The 17,166-nt window shown below is 50.3% G+C and overlaps 1 protein-coding gene across 17 annotated transcripts in view; it reads left to right on the top strand.

Moving 5' to 3' along the window:
• Positions 1–17,166, top strand: part of NFASC (neurofascin) — a 76,959-nt gene that overhangs the window by 23,672 nt on the left and 36,121 nt on the right. For 8 of the 17 annotated variants that reach the window (XR_010030792.1, XM_063177915.1, XM_063177922.1 and 5 more), the window contains 13 exons: positions 3,651–3,701; positions 7,957–8,068; positions 8,705–8,889; positions 9,448–9,579; positions 10,036–10,179; positions 11,007–11,118; positions 11,207–11,373; positions 12,231–12,378; positions 12,976–13,100; positions 13,927–13,962; positions 14,829–14,930; positions 15,667–15,864; positions 16,859–16,929. Coding sequence is in view for 16 of the 17 variants with exons in the window: in XM_063177915.1 (XP_063033985.1) it covers positions 3,651–3,701; positions 7,957–8,068; positions 8,705–8,889; positions 9,448–9,579; positions 10,036–10,179; positions 11,007–11,118; positions 11,207–11,373; positions 12,231–12,378; positions 12,976–13,100; positions 13,927–13,962; positions 14,829–14,930; positions 15,667–15,864; positions 16,859–16,929 (1,583 nt within the window). In the remaining variant the exon portion in view is untranslated. The remainder of the gene's footprint in view (positions 1–3,650; positions 3,702–7,956; positions 8,069–8,704; positions 8,890–9,447; positions 9,580–10,035; positions 10,180–11,006; positions 11,119–11,206; positions 11,374–12,230; positions 12,379–12,975; positions 13,101–13,926; positions 13,963–14,828; positions 14,931–15,666; positions 15,865–16,858; positions 16,930–17,166) is intronic. The other 9 variants (XM_063177918.1, XM_063177927.1, XM_063177926.1 and 6 more) reach the window with 2 other exon arrangements.

Raw genomic sequence — 17,166 nt, 5'->3', positions numbered from 1 at the left:
GGGCATTCCCACATTCCCGCCATCTCCAGGGAAATGGGATCTTTGGTGCAGGAATCGCCAGTTCTGTGTGTTTGGGATGAAACAGGGAGTGTTTCAGCCAATATGGAGCGTTCCCATCATCTTCAGAGAAATGCAGGGATCACCAATTCTGTGTGTTTGGGATAAATTGCAGAGTTTGGACACATCTGGAGCATTCCTATGTCTCCAGAGAAATGTTAAATATCCAGAGGTGATTTAGGGCAGGGATTGCCAATTCCGTGTGTTTGGGATAAACTGGAGAACGTTTCTGTATCATCAGGGAAATTCATCTCCAGGGAAGTGCAAAATGTCCAGAGGTAGCTTGGAGCAGGAATCTCCAATTCCACATCTTTAGGGTAAAAACTGGGAGTGTTGCCACATTCCCACCAGGTTCAGGGAAATGTAAAATGTCCAGGGACATTTTGGGAAGGTGGAGTTGGCCGTGGCTTGCTCCAGGGGATTGGAGGTGGAAAAACGAGTGTGGAATGTGGCTGTGGATATTCTGGGCCTCTTTTGCTCCGGGAAGTGCCTCCAGGAGGGTGGGAGCCTCTGGACTCTGGTGGGAACCTCTGAATCTGGTAGGAGACTCTGGAATCCATTGTGACACTCGGGATGGGCGTCCCCAGGTGTCCCCACCGAGCACCGATGAGGGGACACCAGGGGCTTTCTCCAGAGCATTTACATTGGTTCCACGCTATTCCAGGGCATATTTTCCTCCAGGAATGAGAATTCCTGAAGGAAAAGGAATTCCTGGTTCACTGGGGTGACTCTGGAAGAGGGAATGGGGGCAGTTTGAGGGACACAACGACCTTGAGCTGTCACAGGGTCCCAAGGTGACAAAATCCTCCATGAACATTGACCATCAGTGGGCAGGAGCTCCCACCCATTCCCAGCATTCCCAGGAAAATCCAACTGGGAGGTGCTGGCGGGTTTTTGGGAAGCACCAAGCGCTCCTGAGTGCTGGTGGGAGGAATTTAATTTGATTTCCCGGCAGCTTGAATGAACAGGAATGTGATGAGAGGGACCTGGGAGTGACGAGTTTTCCACCTTGGTGTAGCAGCTCCTCGTCGGTGCAAAGCTGGAGTAGGGAATCAGGGATTTAAATCTTTCCAACAGGTTCTTTCCCAGAATGTGGGCAGCTCATTCATTCCAGATATAATTTATAAATTTTGGATGTTATTTGTGAATTCCAAATATTTTTCTGTTTGAAGAGCTGGGCAAAGAAAATCCTGGCGTTTATTTTTGGGAAAAATCCCAGCAAACAAAGATCTGTGGGGTTTGGAGCCTCCAAGGGCTCCACCCTGGTGATTTATCCAGCTCTGGAAGTGACCTGGATGAAATCCTGGTGAATTTTCATGGATTTGAGTTCCCCTCAGGTGCCCCCACATCCCTTCACTCCCAGACCTTGGAAAATCAAATCCTTTTCTTCCGGTTTTCCTTGGGATAAAACTGTTGTAGGATCAGAGGCAAATTCTACCCCAGGAATCTCCTAGATTCCTTAAAAAATTTTTAACTGAGGCTTTAATTTCCAATTTAAAAAAATTTTTATCCATAAGGCATTGGAAGGGGACAAGGTTGGATTTGTCCCAAGCTCTTGGATCACCTCAGCCTTAATCCTTGAGTTTGGGTCCTTCAAAGGGATTTTACAGCAGGTTGTGCTCTAAAAAAAAAAAAAAAAAAAATTATTATTATTATTATTATTATTATTATTATTATTATTATTATTATTATTATTATTATTATTATGTTACAGCAGCTTGTGCTTTTAAAACCTAATAATAATAATTAAAATAACAATTATTATTATTATTATTATTTTTATTATTTCATCTCCTCCTTGCCTTCCTACATCATTGTCCAGCTGTGTCCATCCCATGGGAAAAAGCAGCTGGAATATGGAATTTTTGTAGTCAAAAAACAGACAAAAAAACCCCATTTTCCCCTCCAAATTGCTCTGATTTTTGGGTTTTCCCAATGATTCCAAAGAGTAAAACATTCCAAGGAAATATTTGCTCTACAACTCCCACACTTTTAGTTCTTCCCACCCCTTGGAGAGGGAAATCAGCCCCATTTTCCTGCTGCTCCTCCTGTGTTTGTCCTGGAAGGTGCCGCGCTCCGAGTGCTTTTGGATCCCTGCTCCGGCCTCTCCCATGCTTGCTGATTTCTGGGTCCTTGCCGATTTCTGGGATTTCTGGTGTTCCTTGCCTTGTCCTGTCCTTGCTGATTTTTGGGAATTCTTGTGTTCTCCACCCTCTCCCACCCTCGCTGATTTCTGGGAATTCTCGTGTTCCCTGCCCTGTCCTGTCCTTGTCGGTTTTCGGGAATTCCCCATGTCTCCATCCTGCCTGTTTTTTGGGAATTCTCCATGTCCCCCATCCTGGGGTTTTTTTGGGATGTCACCATGTCCCCTACCCTGTCCCATCTTGCTGGTTTTTGGGATGTCCCTAATCCTGGCTGTTTTTTGGGAATTCCCCATGTCACCATCCTGCCTGTTTTTTGGGATGTCCCAGTGTTCCCCACCCTGTCCCATTCTGGCTGTTTTTTGGGAATTCCCCATGTGTCCATGCTGGCTGCTTTTTTGGGATGTCCTCCACCCTGGCTGTTTTTTGGGCATTTCCATGTCCCCGTCCTTGTGGTTTTTGGGATGTCCCCATGTCCCCTGTCCTGGCCATTTTTTGGGAATTCCCCATGCCCCCATCCTGGCTGTTTCTTGGGATGTCCCACTGTTCCCCACCCTGTCCCATCCTTGCTGGTTTTTTTTGAGAATTCCCCATGTATCCATCCTGGCTGTTTTTTCAAATGTCACCATGTCCCCCATCCGGGCTGTTTTTAGGGAATTTCCTGTGTCCCTCACTCTGGCTGTTTTTTGGGATGTCCCCATGTCTCCCATTCCGGCTGTTTTTTGGGATGTCCCCATCCTGGCTCTTTTTTAGGAATTCCCATGTCCCCTTCCTTGCTGGTTTTTGAGATGTCCCTGTGTCTCTCTATCCTGGCTGTTTTTTGGGATGTCCCTTACCCTGGCTGTTTTTTAGGATGTCCCCGTGTCCCTCATCCTGGCTGTTTTTGGGGAATTCCTGTGTCCCTCACCCTGGCTGGTTTTTGGGATGTCCCCATGTCTCCCATTCTGGCTGTTTTTTGGGATGTCCCCGTGTCCCCCATCCTGGCTGTTTTTTAGGCATTTCCATGTCCCCTGTCCTTGCTGGGTTTTCTGAATTCCTCATGTCCCCCCTCCTGGCTATTTTTTGGGATGTCCCCGTGTCCCTCATCCTGGCTATTTTTTGGGATGTCCCCGTGTCCCTCATCGTGGCTGTTTTTGGGGAAATCCTGTGTCCCTCACCCTGGCTGTTTTTTGGTATGTCCCCGTGTCCCTCACCCTGGCTGTTTTTTGGGATGTCCCTCACCCTGGCTGTTTTTTGGGGAATTCCTGTGTCCCTCACCCTGGCTGGTTTTTGGGATGTCCCCGTGTCCCTCATCCTGGCTGTTTTTGGGGAATTCCTGTGTCCCTCACCCTGGCTGTTTTTTGGGATGTCCCCATGTCCCCCACCCTGGCTGTTTTTTGGGAATTCCCGTGTCCCCTTCCCGCGCTGTCCCCGCCTCCCCGGCGCTGCTCACGGTGTTTTGTTCAATTGCAGAGAAGTCCCATAACGAAACGTCCTTAGGAAATTCCCCCGCCATGTACCGCGGTGAGTCCACGCTGGCTTTGGGAGTCCCGGCTTAACCCAGTCCCGCCTAACCCCACTGACCCCATTCCCTGCCCGTGTCCTTCTGCTGTTGCCATGTCCCCATCGTGGCCTCAGCTTTGCCAAAATTTATCGGCATAAATCCACCCAAGCGACTACAAAACCCCACAATGTTTCCCATTTCTGCTGAGCGGGGTTTAAGTGAGTTAAGCCCAGTTTGGGAGGTTTGGGGTTTGTAGGGTCTGCCCCACGTGGCTGAGCTGAGTTTGGTCCCTCCTGAGCTAAGTTCAGGATTTAAATGTCAGATCCTCATCCCTTTTTTCTGCGTCTCCAGAAGAACATTTTCATCAGAAATATTCCTGGGATTTCCAGCTGAACTCAGGCAGGGATTAAAAGAGGGAAGAAAAAGAGGAATATTTGGGTTTTCCTGAAATCTGGGTGATTCCTGTGCAGAGAGGTTGGACATGAGCTGCATGCTTCCACAGCTTCCTGCCCTTTGTTGGGACAGGAAATTCCCTCTGGATTGTGTGCCTGGTGGGAGAATCCTATCCCAAAATCCTAAATTTGGGCAGGGAATTCCCTCCGGATTCTGTGCCTGGTGGGAGAATCCTATTCCAAAATCCTAAATCTGGGCATGGAATTCCCTCCAGATTCTGCATCTGTTGGGAGAATCCCATCCCAAAATCTTAAATTTGGGCAGGGAATTCCCTCTGAGTTCTGTGCATGTTGGGAGAAGCTCATCCCAAAATCCTAAATGTGGTTAGGGAATTCCCTCTGGATTCTGTGCCTGGCGGGAGAATCCCATCCCAAATTCCTAAATCTGGGCAGGGAATTCCCTCTGGATTCTGCCCCTTTTGGGAGAAGCTCATCCCAAAATCCTAAATGGTGCTTCAGGCACGAAAACCCCAGGGTGGCTGCCCTGGGAATGGGTTGGAATTGTCAGGGATGTGTTGGGATGACAAGGGCAGCCGTGAGGGATTTCAGGGAGCGGGAGACGGGGCACGTTTGGAAATCCTGGGAATGTCACCACCTCTCCAAAGCCCCCACAGATTCCAACTGCTCCCAGATCCCAGACAGGATTCACTTCCTGCCCTTCCCGCTGCTTTTGGGGCCGGGATTGTGTGGGGTCAGCTCTGGGAATGTCCCTTGCTGTCCCCACCGTGTCCTGGAGCGAAATCCCTGTGGAGCCGGAGCTTCCTCAGGGCCTGGCACAGCCCAGGGCACAATTCCCATCCCACGGGGTCTTTTGGGGACAAAGAGGGCGTTGCCAGCTGGGAGAGCTGGAGAAGAGCGGAATGTGCCAGGCCAGGGCACGGAAAAGGGAATTGGGATCCTGGCATCGGGAGCAGGACGGTTTGGAGGGAGCTGAGGAGCCGGGAAAGGCTCAGCAGCAGAATTGGCCTGGGAGGAAATGCTGGAATGGGCTGAAATATTTGGAAAAATGGCTGGGAAAAGGGATTGGCAGCAAAATCAGCTCTGGTGGGAGCGGCATCAACCACCTGGAAGGGAGATAGGACAAGGACAAAGAGAATTCCAGTGAAGAGCTTTCCTGGGCTTCGGGACTTCCCACTGGATATCTTTGTTAGGGAAAAAGGATCTTGAGAGTGGCTCCATCAGGAAAATGGGATTTTATCCACACAATCCCATTCTGTCCCTCATTTCATGGTTGCACAGGTGAAACTTCCTGCTCTTTGTGTTGTAACATTCCCTGGAAAACTTCCTGGCCCCAGAGGATTCAGATCCCCCTCTCCCACCCCTGTGCAGACCTGGACTCCAATCCAGGCCTTAACTAACTCAATAATTAATGAGCTGGGGGTAACAATTCTTCCCCTCAGTCATTTTCCTGTGGCTGCCCCAGTGCTCCTCCTGGAATGACCTGGCTGGGAATTCTGGAGCTTTGGGATGTGAATCCCAAGGATTTGGGGTGCTGGGGGGATCTGGGGCTCTTGGCTGTTCCTCCTTGGGGTGCAGATCCCCGTGATCCTGGCTCAGCTCCAGAGGAAGTTGGAAAAGGGGTCTGGAAGGTTGGGAATCTCATTCCCAGGATGTTCCTGAGCTTGGGAATGTGGGGTCTGCTGGTGGGGATGTGAGCACGAGAGATTTATGGGACACTTGTCCCAAATTCCTCTGCAGGGCCAGGATAGCCACAGGAAGTGTCACCCACCCCTTGTCCCCAGGACTTGGAGTGATGATTCCCAGAATTCTGCGGACAATTATCAGGGAAAAACAATCCAAAAGGATAAATGAAGCATTTCATTTCCCAGCAGAATTTCCCACTTTTTTACCCTTTTCAATGGAATTAAAACCTTGTTTTGTTTCTTTTCCTTTCTTTATTTTTGGCAAACCTGAGGCTGTTTGAGCCTGTGCTGGGGCTGAGCAGCTGGGATGTGTTGGGATGAGCACATCCTTGGAAAACAGAGCTGATGGAGGAATTTTAGAGGGGAAAGGGGCAGCTCTGGGATGGGAATCAGATGTTTCTGGGAAGACCCCAATTCACAGCAAAGTTTGGGAGCAGAGTCAATTTTTAAGCTGAAATAAACAGCCCCGAAATAAACAAAAAACAGGATTTGTTTTTCCAGCTTGGATCCCTCCAGAGGGATGAGGGAAACCTTGACATTTCCAGCTGGAACTTCCACATGCTCAGAACCTTGGGTTCTGAGGGAATTTCTGGCTGCTCCCTGTTAGAAACAGCACAATATTTATTATTTATTAATTGTTATTTATTATTTATTAATAGTGCTGTGCTGAGGCAAAAATCAGGGTTTTTTCCATGCTGTCCTTAGGTTCATTAAAGCCAGGAGGGCACTAATTAATCCCCCTGATTTTTAATTGCCATCATTAATACAGGCTTGTAAAATCCAGCTTGCTCCGCTTAGTGCTTCCAGTTATCCCACAGGATCCAGAGTGGGAATAAATCCTGATCAAAGCCAATCTTGGCTGATAAAATAATTAATTCCCATTTTCTGATTTGGCGGGAGAAGCTCCCGGTTATGGTGGAGGTTTGGGAGCTCTGCCCTGGGATGGGTCGAGCTGGTTTCACCAGGAATGGAACTAAACCAGGAGCAGGGGTGCAGACAGATCTGGAGAAGTTGGATTTTGGGGTAAAGTTGGGATTTTCCTGCCCTGGTAATCCATTAATCCATAACTGACTAACCGGGAGCGCACGCGGAGCCCGTGGGAGCGGCGGGATGTGGACGTGGAGCCAATTCCAAACATTCCATGGATGAATCCTGGGGTTGGGTTTTCCTTCCCTAAGGTGGGAATTTCAGGAAGAGCCCCCACCCTCACTCCCCTCCTCCTTCCCCTGACACAGCTCTGGAAGTTTCCCAAAATTCCCAAAATCCTCCCTCTCACTGAGCCAAGGAAATTTTGGTCTGTCCCCATGGATCACTGCAGGATTTTTTGTGTCCCTGTTCTGATCCCATCCCATCCCTTTCCTAATCCCATAATTTTCATCCCTGCTACCGCTGCTTTCCCGCCCATCTCATCCTGTTTTGTCCTCACTGATCCAGATCTAGGTCAATCATTCCACTCCTTAATGGATTTTTTTCCATGAATAATTAATTTTTTCCCCCTGCACAGAAGCCTTCACTGTGTGTGGATCCATAGGGAATTGTCTCGTGTCTTCCCTTTGTGTTTTTTCCCATTAAACTTCCCTGTCCAGCCCTAAATGGGTCATTTTGGTGGCTGAGCTGTCCCTTTCCAAGGGGAACCATCCTTCCAGGCCTCCAGGAAAGCTGGAAAACCTCCTTGATGCTGCTGGAGCCTTGGGAATGCTCTGCATCCTGGAGAATTCCGTGGAAAAGCAGCTCTGGGTCTGAATAAACCCTTTCCATGCCCATTTTTCCTCCTGTCCTTCGTTTTATGTTACATCCATCAATATTCCCCAATTCCATCTGATTCCAGCCCATTTTCCAGAGGCAGGGAAGGGCAGGAAAAGCAGGAACTGATGGAATGGGGACCATCCCCAGTGCTCAGTCCCCTCTGCTGCTCCTTCTCTCCCCTGCCTCCCAAACTTCCTCTCTCTCCCCTTCTTTTTCCCAATACCAAATTCACTTGGAGCTCTCCTTCCCTTTCCAGGCACATTCCTGGGTGAGTTCAGAATCCCGGGATGGCCGGGGAGGTGACGCCTTCCATGAATTCCCGGAGACTTTTAAAAGACCTGTGTTCTGTTTTCTTTTTTCCTTTTTCTTTTTTTTTTTTTTTTTGTTTTATTTTTGGTTTCGTTTCGTTTTTCCTTCTCTCCCACTGATTCCAGCCCGAGGGATCTCAGAAACCACTCCCAGCTTCATGTATCCCTATGGAACTTCCAGCAGCCAGATGGTGCTCCGAGGGGTGGATCTCCTGCTGGAATGCATCGCCTCCGGAGTGTATGTACCATGGAGAGGGCGATTCCCAGCAATTCCCAGCAGGATCAGCACAAGGAATCACCCCTGGATTGGGAAAAAGGAATCATTCCCTCCTTTTAGCTGCTAACAATGCTCCCATAACCTGCTCGATGAGCAAACGGGAATGCTGAGGTTTCCAGGTGTCTTCAGATCCTTGTCCAGGGATAATTCCTCACTGGTTTGCCCGAAAATTTGGGAATTTCCTGTGAGTTCCTCACCACACTGTGGGGGAGGACATTTGTGTCCCCCAGAGTTGTCCTGGGCTCATGGTCCTGCCCACACCATCACACTATGGTCAGGGATGGGCTTTGAGGTTCCTTCCACCCCAAACCATTCCAGAATTCCACGATCCCGCATTCCCAGGAGGATCAGGAGGAGAACACCTTTCCTGACCTGCTGGAAATGCTCAGGGCCGTGGTTTAGGGGTGATGGTGGGAAGGAGGGTGATGGAAAGGGTGATGGGAATAAGGGTGGCCCACCAGTTAGATCAGACCTCCCCCCTGGCTTTTGGTGGTTCCCAGGATGGGAATTTCACTGTTATTTAGGAATCACAACTCTTTACTTGGGAGTCATTCCCTGGCCTTTGGAAAAGCTCTGATCTGCTCCCCCTCTCCTCAGACCAGCGCCGGACATCATGTGGTACAAGAAAGGCGGGGAGCTCCCGGTGGGTAAAACCAAGCTGGAGAACTTCAACAAGGCCCTGCGCATCTCCAACGTGTCCGAGGAGGACTCCGGGGAATATTTCTGCCTGGCCTCCAACAAGATGGGCAGCATCCGCCACACCATCTCCGTGAGAGTGAAGGGTACGTCACCTTTACCTTCCCTCTTCGGGTCCCGGCCGCCTGGAGCCAGGAGGGGACATTCATGGAATGCTGGGAGGGACAGCGAGGCCTTTCCCTGGGAATGGGTCCATGTTCTTCAGGGAATCATGGAATGGGTTGGGTTGGAAGGACGTCAGAGATCGCCCAGTTCCGGGACACGTTCCATGGTCCCATGCTTCTCCAAGCGCCATCCAACCTGGCCTTGGGCACTTCCAGGGATGGAGCAGCCACAGCTTCTGTGAGAATTCCATCCCAGCCCATCCTCACCCTGATTCCATCCCAATAACCCATCTAAATCTTCCCTTTTTTGAATTATATCTTGTCCAAATGGCCCCAGAAGCAGGAGGGGATGGGAACCCTGTGACAGGAGTGATGGTGGGTTTGTGTGGCAGGGGAGAGGAAAGGGGTCTCTCCTCCTTCACCGAATCCTGGGAAACCCACTCAGTTTTTCCATCACCTTCCTCCCCCAGGGAGTGTTGGAGGGGGGAATTCGGGGTGGTGCCGCTGTCCCTGTGTCACCGGGGCGGGACTGTTTTCCAGCTGCTCCCTACTGGCTGGATGAGCCGGAGAACCTGATCCTGGCCCCCGGTGAGGACGGCAGGCTCGTGTGCCGGGCCAACGGCAACCCCAAACCGTCCATCCAGTGGCTGGTGAATGGAGAGCCCATTGAATGTGAGTGCGGGAGAGACTGGGCCTTCTTCTCCAAAATCCCTGCCAAAATCCCAGCCAAGGATATCCTGGCTGAGCACTAGCCAGAGTGCCTTCCTCCTCCAAAATCTCAGCCAAAATCCCACCAAATTCCCAGCAAAAATCACACAAAAATCCCAGCCAAGGATCTCATGGCTGAGCATGAGCCAGAGTTGCCTCCTTTTCCAAAATTCCAGCCCAAGTCCCAGTCATTGATCTCCTGGCTGAGCACGAGCCAGAGCTGCTGGTGGGGTCCAACACCCACGTGAACCCCCAGCTTGTCTGGGATGGGCCCAGTTCACCCAGTGGCTCCCAGTTGTGTCTGTGGAGCTCACACACCATCACCGGTTTGAACTGGGCTGAGCTGGGAGGACGCTCCATGACATTATGGGGTGGATTTTCATTTGGAACGGAATTAAAGGAGCTGTCCTTGTTTTGAAGCGTCTCCCCCCAACCCAAGCCGGGAGGTGGCCGGGGACACCATCGTGTTCCGGGACACGCAGATCGGCAGCAGCGCCGTGTACCAGTGCAACGCGTCCAACGAGCACGGCTACCTGCTGGCCAACGCCTTCGTCAGCGTGCTGGGTGAGTCTGCGGCAAGGGGAGCTCCCAAAACTCAAATTTCCACAGAATCTGAGGTTGGAAAGGACCTTAAAGCTCAGCTCAAATCTCATCTAGAAAGGGTGGATGTGGCTCTTAATGCCACGGTTGGTTTCATAGGTGGGTTTCATAGGTTGGGTCATAGGTTGGTTTTGATGATCGTAAAGGTCTTTTCCAACCTTGCTGGAAACCTTTTCCGACCTTTTCCCAACTGGTTGATTCTGGGATTCATCTAAAATTCCACCCTCTTGGAAGGGCAGGGCATGGAATCTTCCACTGTCCCAGGGGGCTCCAAGCCCTGTCCTACCTGGCTTTGGACTTCCAGGAATCCAGGGGCGGCCATGACTTCTCTGGGAATTCCATCCCAGCCGCTCCTCACCCTCCCAGCCAGGAATTTCCTCCCAATATCCCACAAAAACTCTCCTATTTTGGTTTAAAATCATTCCCCTTTATCCCATTACCATATTCCCATGTAAAAGTCACTCTCCCTGGCTTTTCCAAGCCCTCTTTTCCCTGCCAAAGTTTTCCGTGAGTTTTCCCCTTTGCTGCTCTGAGGGAATGCACAAAGGCACACGGGTTTTGGAGAAGGAATCCATTAGCATGGATTCAAACCAGGCAAAGGCTGGGCAAACCCAGGGATAAAAGTCACAAAACGAGGCTGGAAGGAGAGGTGAGGTGGAATGGAGAAGCTCTACTAGGTTTTGAAAGCGCCAGTAGGAAAAGTGAACCAAAAAAACAGGGAAAAGGCTGGAAAAGAGCAGCAGAATCCATTTTTCCTCCTTCTCCATGGCTGGAATTTTGGTGCTTGGCAGATGTTCCCCCCCGGATCTTGGGCCCCCGGAACCAGCTGATCAGGGTGATCCAAAACAACAGGACGCGTCTGGATTGTCCCTTTTTCGGGTCCCCCATCCCCACCCTGCGCTGGTAAGAGCCGGATCCCATCCCGAGGGGTGGGAAAGGGGGGGTTTCCTGCTTTTCCTTCCCTTCCAACAGCACTTTGTGGTGTTGGGAGGTTTAAGGACGGCCAGGGGAACACGCTGGATGGAGGCAACTACAAAGCCTACGAGAACGGGAGCTTGGAGATGTTCATGGCTCGGAAGGAGGACCAGGGACTCTACACCTGCGTGGCCACCAACATCCTGGGGAAAGCTGAGGCCCAGGTCCGCCTGGAGGTCAAAGGTAGGGGCACGGAGATGTCAAAATCTTGGATCTTCTGGAAGTTGCAGTAGAAATAGTTGAAGGTAAAATCTTGGATTTTCTGGGAGTTGCATCAGGAATAACCCTTGAGGTGAAGGGGGGTTGGTTGTGGCTGATCTGATCTTCCAGCAGGTCAGGGCTGGGAGCTTTGAAATGGTGGAGATTCCATTTTAATGTTGGGAAAAGCCAAGGCTGGGGTTGGTGGGAGGGTTTGGGTTGGGTGTCAGGCTGGGAGATGCCACCAGCAACGTCAACACTGACCCCAAGTGTTCCTCAGGGTTAGCTGAGGACAATAAAACATTTTTGGAATTGTTTTTACCCCACTCAGCAAATCTGGCTGCTGACTCCAAAAAATGGGGTTTTTTTAAAAAGCTCAGCACAAATTAATGACTTGTTAAATTAATTTATTTGTTCAAAGCTGGACAAACACCCCAACTGTGCTTGTCCTCCCCTGCTCTCCATTGAGTCCCTGAGCCAACCCCCACAGTTTTGGGACATGACCCATTGTGACTTCCTGCAGACCCCACCAGGATCATGAGGGGACCTGAGGAGTTTGGGACATAACCCTTGACCCCGTGAAGACCCCACCAAAGTTGTGAGGGAACCTGAGGGGTCTGGGGTGTGACCCTTTGTTTGTGACCCCGTGCAGACCCTCGCGAAGGTTGTGAGGGAACTTGAGGAGTCTGGGACTTAACCCTTGACCCTGTACAGACCCCACAGCATCACAGGAGGACACAAGAAGTTTGGCAGATTGCCCCTGATTTCATGCAGACCCCACAGGGATCCTGAGGGGTCCTGAGGAGTTTGGAACGTGTCCCTTTGTTTGTGACCGCACGCAGACCCCACCAGGATCGTGAGGGGCCCCGAGGACCAGGTGGTGACGAAGGGCACCATGCTCCGGCTCCACTGCCGCGTCAGGCACGACCCCACGCTGCGGCTCATGGTCAGCTGGCTCAAGGACGATGCCCCCCTGTACCTGGGGAACAGGTCTGTGCCCAAAAACTCCATCGATTTCTCTCCCAGAATTGTTGGGTTTTTAGCAGAACATTCCAGGTGTCCCCAGGGATAAATATTGAGCTCCCACCTAAGCAACATTTGATGGCTTGACACTTTTAATCTCATTGGCTCCCTCCAGCAATTCCAGCTGATTTGTCAGTAAATCCAGACTTTGCTGTGGGTTTTATTCCCGGATATTTCAGGACATCTTGATAAAACCTGGGAGTTCATAACGAGCCACTCCAGAATTAATGTTTCTCTGCTGCGGCTGGCACAGCTCTAATTTCCTTTCCGTACCTGACTCCTGTTTCTTGTGAGGCAAGATCTGATCCCAGGGCACGAGCCCAGGGCTGGCTGCTGTCCTAAAAATGTGATTATTCCCCAGATACGCCCCAGGGCGCGTGATTCCTTAGGAAATGAGCTTTCCCAGAATAACCCAGCACATCCTCAGCTGATGCAACCTCCAGACCAGAGATGTTCTCCTGCTCTGGTTGGGTTTCCAGCTGAATTTTGTCAGGGAGCATCCAGCCTTCAACACTGCTTCCTAAATATGTTGGGGCAGAATTCTGGGACGTTCTTTCTTTGAAGGATGAAGAAGGAAGAGGATGGTCTGATGATCTATGGAGTGACTGAGAAGGACCAGGGCGATTACACGTGTGTGGCCAACACGGAGCTGGACAAGGACTTGGCCAAGGCCTATCTCACCGTGCTGGGTAAAGCCCCCCTGGCCCCACAGCTGAGTGCTTGGCTTTGAACAGGACACCCCAACCTCGAGGTCAGGCTGGAAGGGGGATCTGGGCTACAAGATTGTCCCCTGGATGCTCAGGGAGGTGCTAGCAGAGCAGGGGTTCCATTGTCACAGGATTTACTGCCTCATCCCCGATGATGGCACTGAAATGCTGCAAAAAACCTGGGATTCGAGGGCAAAAAATTAAACAGGAATTGTGGCACACAGCCCAAAATATCCCCAGGTGGATGCTGAAGATCCATGAGAAAAGTCCCAAATTTGGGGGTGAATTTAGTGGGGTGTTGGGGGGCTGAGGAATGGGATTGGGGCTGAGCCAGCTGCTCCTGGCCCTGTGTCCCCTCTGCGTTCCCCTCTGCGTGTCCCCTTTACAGCACAGGGAGGGACAAACTTCACCCCATTCCCATTTGTGCCAGTGCAAGCTCTGCTTGGCAAACAGGGATTTATCATCCCCTGGCCACCTCAGATTCCTGCAAATGCCACAACCTGCCAGTGCCCCATCCACAGCTGGAACAGGAATCCCAAATAACCCCAAATAATTCCCCTGGGGTTGATTTATTTCCCCTCCTTTCCCCTAATGGCTCATTAACCCCACACCAAACTGATATTTCCCTTTTGCTGCCAACTACGAGTGTGGGTAACGCATGGAGGTCTCTGGGGGAAGGACATTCCTGCTCTGCTTCCCAAACTGGATCAAACCCCACTGAAATCTGCAACTTTATGTTTGCCAGGTGCTCCTTTGGCCACCCAAGCTTAAACTAACCCGGTTTAACAAGCACTGTCTTACCTTGCAGCCATCCCCGCTAATCGGTTGAGAGATTTACCCAAAGGTAATCGTCACTAATTCCTCACCTTCCTTTCATTTCCCACCTTGGTTTTGGTTTTCCCTCATCAGTAACTCCGATAGAAAGGGGTGGCAGCTGGAAAAACTGGGGGATGATGCTTCCAGGTTGAAGGAGCTGGAGCTCCAAGCCCTGCCCAAGCTGTCCTTGAAGGAGTTGAGGCTTCCAGGTTGTCCTTGAAGGAGCTGAAGATCCAAGCCCTGCCCAAGCTGTCCTCAAAGCCGCTGATTTTTCCAAGCTCCATCCAAATTGTCCTTAAAAACCCAACCAGATGGGTGGAAAGCTCCTGTTCCACCACATTTTGCGTTTCAAAGTGGTAATTCTGAGTGCAGGAATCACTTCACCTGTGTTTGAAAATCCTGATGTGAAAAAACCCAGAAATGCATGGAATTCCCTAATTTTTACCTGGAATTTATTCCTGTTGTTGCATGAGCTGGTCCTTGTGATCACATTCAAAGAAAAGGCAGATTTCTATCAAATTTATATTTCCACTAAGGTTTTGTGTCCTTTTTCTGCCGTTCACTTGCATTTCTCTGTGTAAGGTCACAAATCCCCCTAAACCAGCACACGGTGCTTTCCCCACCACTTTTTTGGGGAGAAGGCAGGATTTTTCCTGGAAAAGGAGGATTTTTCCCGGGAAAGGAAGATTTTCCCTGGGAAAGGCAAGATTTCCAGCCAAGACACTGTCAGAAATGACCACATTTATATTTTAAAAATCACTCCAGTCCCCTAAAGAGCTGCAGGATGTGGATTGTGCCCTGGAGGGCGTCCTGCCCACGGGGCTGGGAGAGGTGATGGGAACTGGGACTCGCTCCTGGGACAATTCCAGCCTCCCATTTATCCCATTCCAACAGCACGACCTGACCAGCCCCGGGACTTGGAGCTGACGGATCTGGCTGAGAGGAGCGTGCGGCTGACGTGGATCCCTGGCGATGACAACAACAGCCCCATCACAGGTCTGTCCCCAAAATCCCTGTGATGGAAAATCCCTTCCCATCCAAACCCTTCATTTCAGAACCCAGGAAATTCCTCTGGCTGCCCTGGCATCCCAAGACCCCTGTGCCTTTGATCTTGACCCATGGAAATAATTCCCAACCTTCTGTGCAGATTTACAAGCCACAAAAGTTTAAGTAGAATGATAGTAAATTTATCACAGGGTGAAAAATAGATTTTTGACGTTTATAGAATGGGGGCTCAGGGTCCCAAGATGGAGGAATTTGGGCGTGCCTTGTCCTTTTTCCTTCTTCTTCCTAGCCTCCATCTTCTGGGTGATGTTGGCACTTTTAGATTGGTTTGGAATAGAAACTCACTGTCTAACAGAGGTGATAGGTATTGGGAAGTTATGGTAAATAACACATTATTTACCATAACTTTGTACTAAAACCAGGTAGTTTTTAGTATAAAAAGATAACACCAGGTAGTTAAACCAGGTAGTTTTTGTACTAAAACCAGGTAGTTTTTAGTGTAAAAAGATAACACCACCTCTGAGGTAGAGTGGTGTTATCTCCTGACCTCATCAGGCCAGGAGAAAGAATTTTATAGATAAGAAACCATAAACAGCCTTGAGAATGAGAACTGAGGAGTTCTCCTTCAACCTCCAGGCTGGGGAAAAGAGACTTTGTAACACATCTCAGGGTCACTCTGACCAGGAGAGATTCCGAGACTTCACCCACCTCTCCGTGCTCTTCCCAGGCTACATCGTGCAGTTCGAGGAGGATCGCTTCCAGCCCGGAGTGTGGCACGACCACTCCAGGTACCCCGGGAGCGTCAACTCGGTGGTGCTGAGCCTGTCGCCGTACGTGAATTACCAATTCCGGGTGATCGCCGTCAACGACGTGGGCAGCAGCGTGCCCAGCGCGCCCTCCGAGCGCTACCAGACCAACGGGGCACGTGAGTTTTGCCCAGGTTTTTGTGGTTTTTTTGGGCCTTGGAATCCACCCCTCTCCATGGAGGCTCCTCCCTCCATGCCAGGAATAGATTGGCAAGGGCAGCGTGGGGAATTTTCCGTGTGGAATTCTCGAGCATGAGGGTGGTGTCCTTCCGGGGCAGCAAAACGCAGAGGTTTATGCAAAAGTCAGTCATTTGTTATAGAAAAACCTGGCTTTTATTCTTTTCCCTAAAGGGAAGATTCCTAAAGGAATCTTTCCAGTCCTTTCAGACTACAGGAAACTTGGAAATCTGTAGGAAAATCAGACTCGAGTGCAAATACTGTTAATTATTGGCTGCTGTTAAAGCTGGTTGATGCTGTGGGGGTGGTGAGGCCCTGGCACAGATTATCCAGAAAAATCTTGGCTGCCCCTGGATCCCTGGAAGCATCCAAGGCCAGGTTTGATGGGGCTTGGAGCAGCCTGAGATTAGGGAAAGGTGGAACTGGGTGATTTTAAGATCCCTTCCCACCCAAATTCCACAACAAAAGACCAAAACAATCTCCAATCCCCAACCAAGATTTGAGTTTGTCAGCCCAGCGCTTTGTGAGAGAATATTTGGGAAAATTCCACACGAGGAATTCATGGGAATCTCAGCAGTCCTGCTGCATTTCTCCCTTTACCCATTCCAGGGCGATTTTTGGAGGATCTGCTGGCATCTAGTGTTGGCTCCCAACACTGCCCGCCGTGATTCAGGCTCAGAGTGACAAACTCTGCTCCCTCCACAATGGTTCCCTTTCAAAGATTTAGGACATTTAGGGGACAAAAGAGAGGCTCCTAAATAAATGGCCTGGTTTTTCCAGAGGACTGAGAGTCTCGTGTCCCATTAACCTGAATGGGAACTTCTGGCCATTAACTTCTGCCTTGGAAGGACTTTCGGCTTGCAGGTTTTTAACACCTCAGTGGTTGATTTTTGATGTTAAAAAATTCATTGTTTTGGTTTTCAATGTGAATTTCAGGTCCTGAAATAAATCCAACGGGAGTTCAAGGGGCAGGGACCCAAAAAAACAACATGGAGATAACGTGGACCGTGAGTTCTTCTTGGATGCCTTTTGGGATGGAGTTGTGGGATGAGGGGGAATGGGTTCAGAAGGCAGGGATAGGTGGGGTATTGGAAATAAATCCTTCACTGGGAGGGTGGGAAGAGGCTGGGATGGAATTCCCAGAAAATCCATGGCTGTCCCATCCCTGGAAGTGTCCCAGGCCAGGCTGGAGCAACCTGGGATCATGGAAAGTGTCCCTGCTTATGGGGGTGGAATGCAAAGGG

Source organism: Melospiza melodia, chromosome 28 (assembly GCF_035770615.1).
Source record: "Melospiza melodia melodia isolate bMelMel2 chromosome 28, bMelMel2.pri, whole genome shotgun sequence".
NCBI lineage: Eukaryota > Metazoa > Chordata > Aves > Passeriformes > Passerellidae > Melospiza > Melospiza melodia.
The sequence above is the reverse complement of the archived record's forward strand: the minus strand, read 5'-3'. Positions and strand labels throughout refer to the sequence as shown.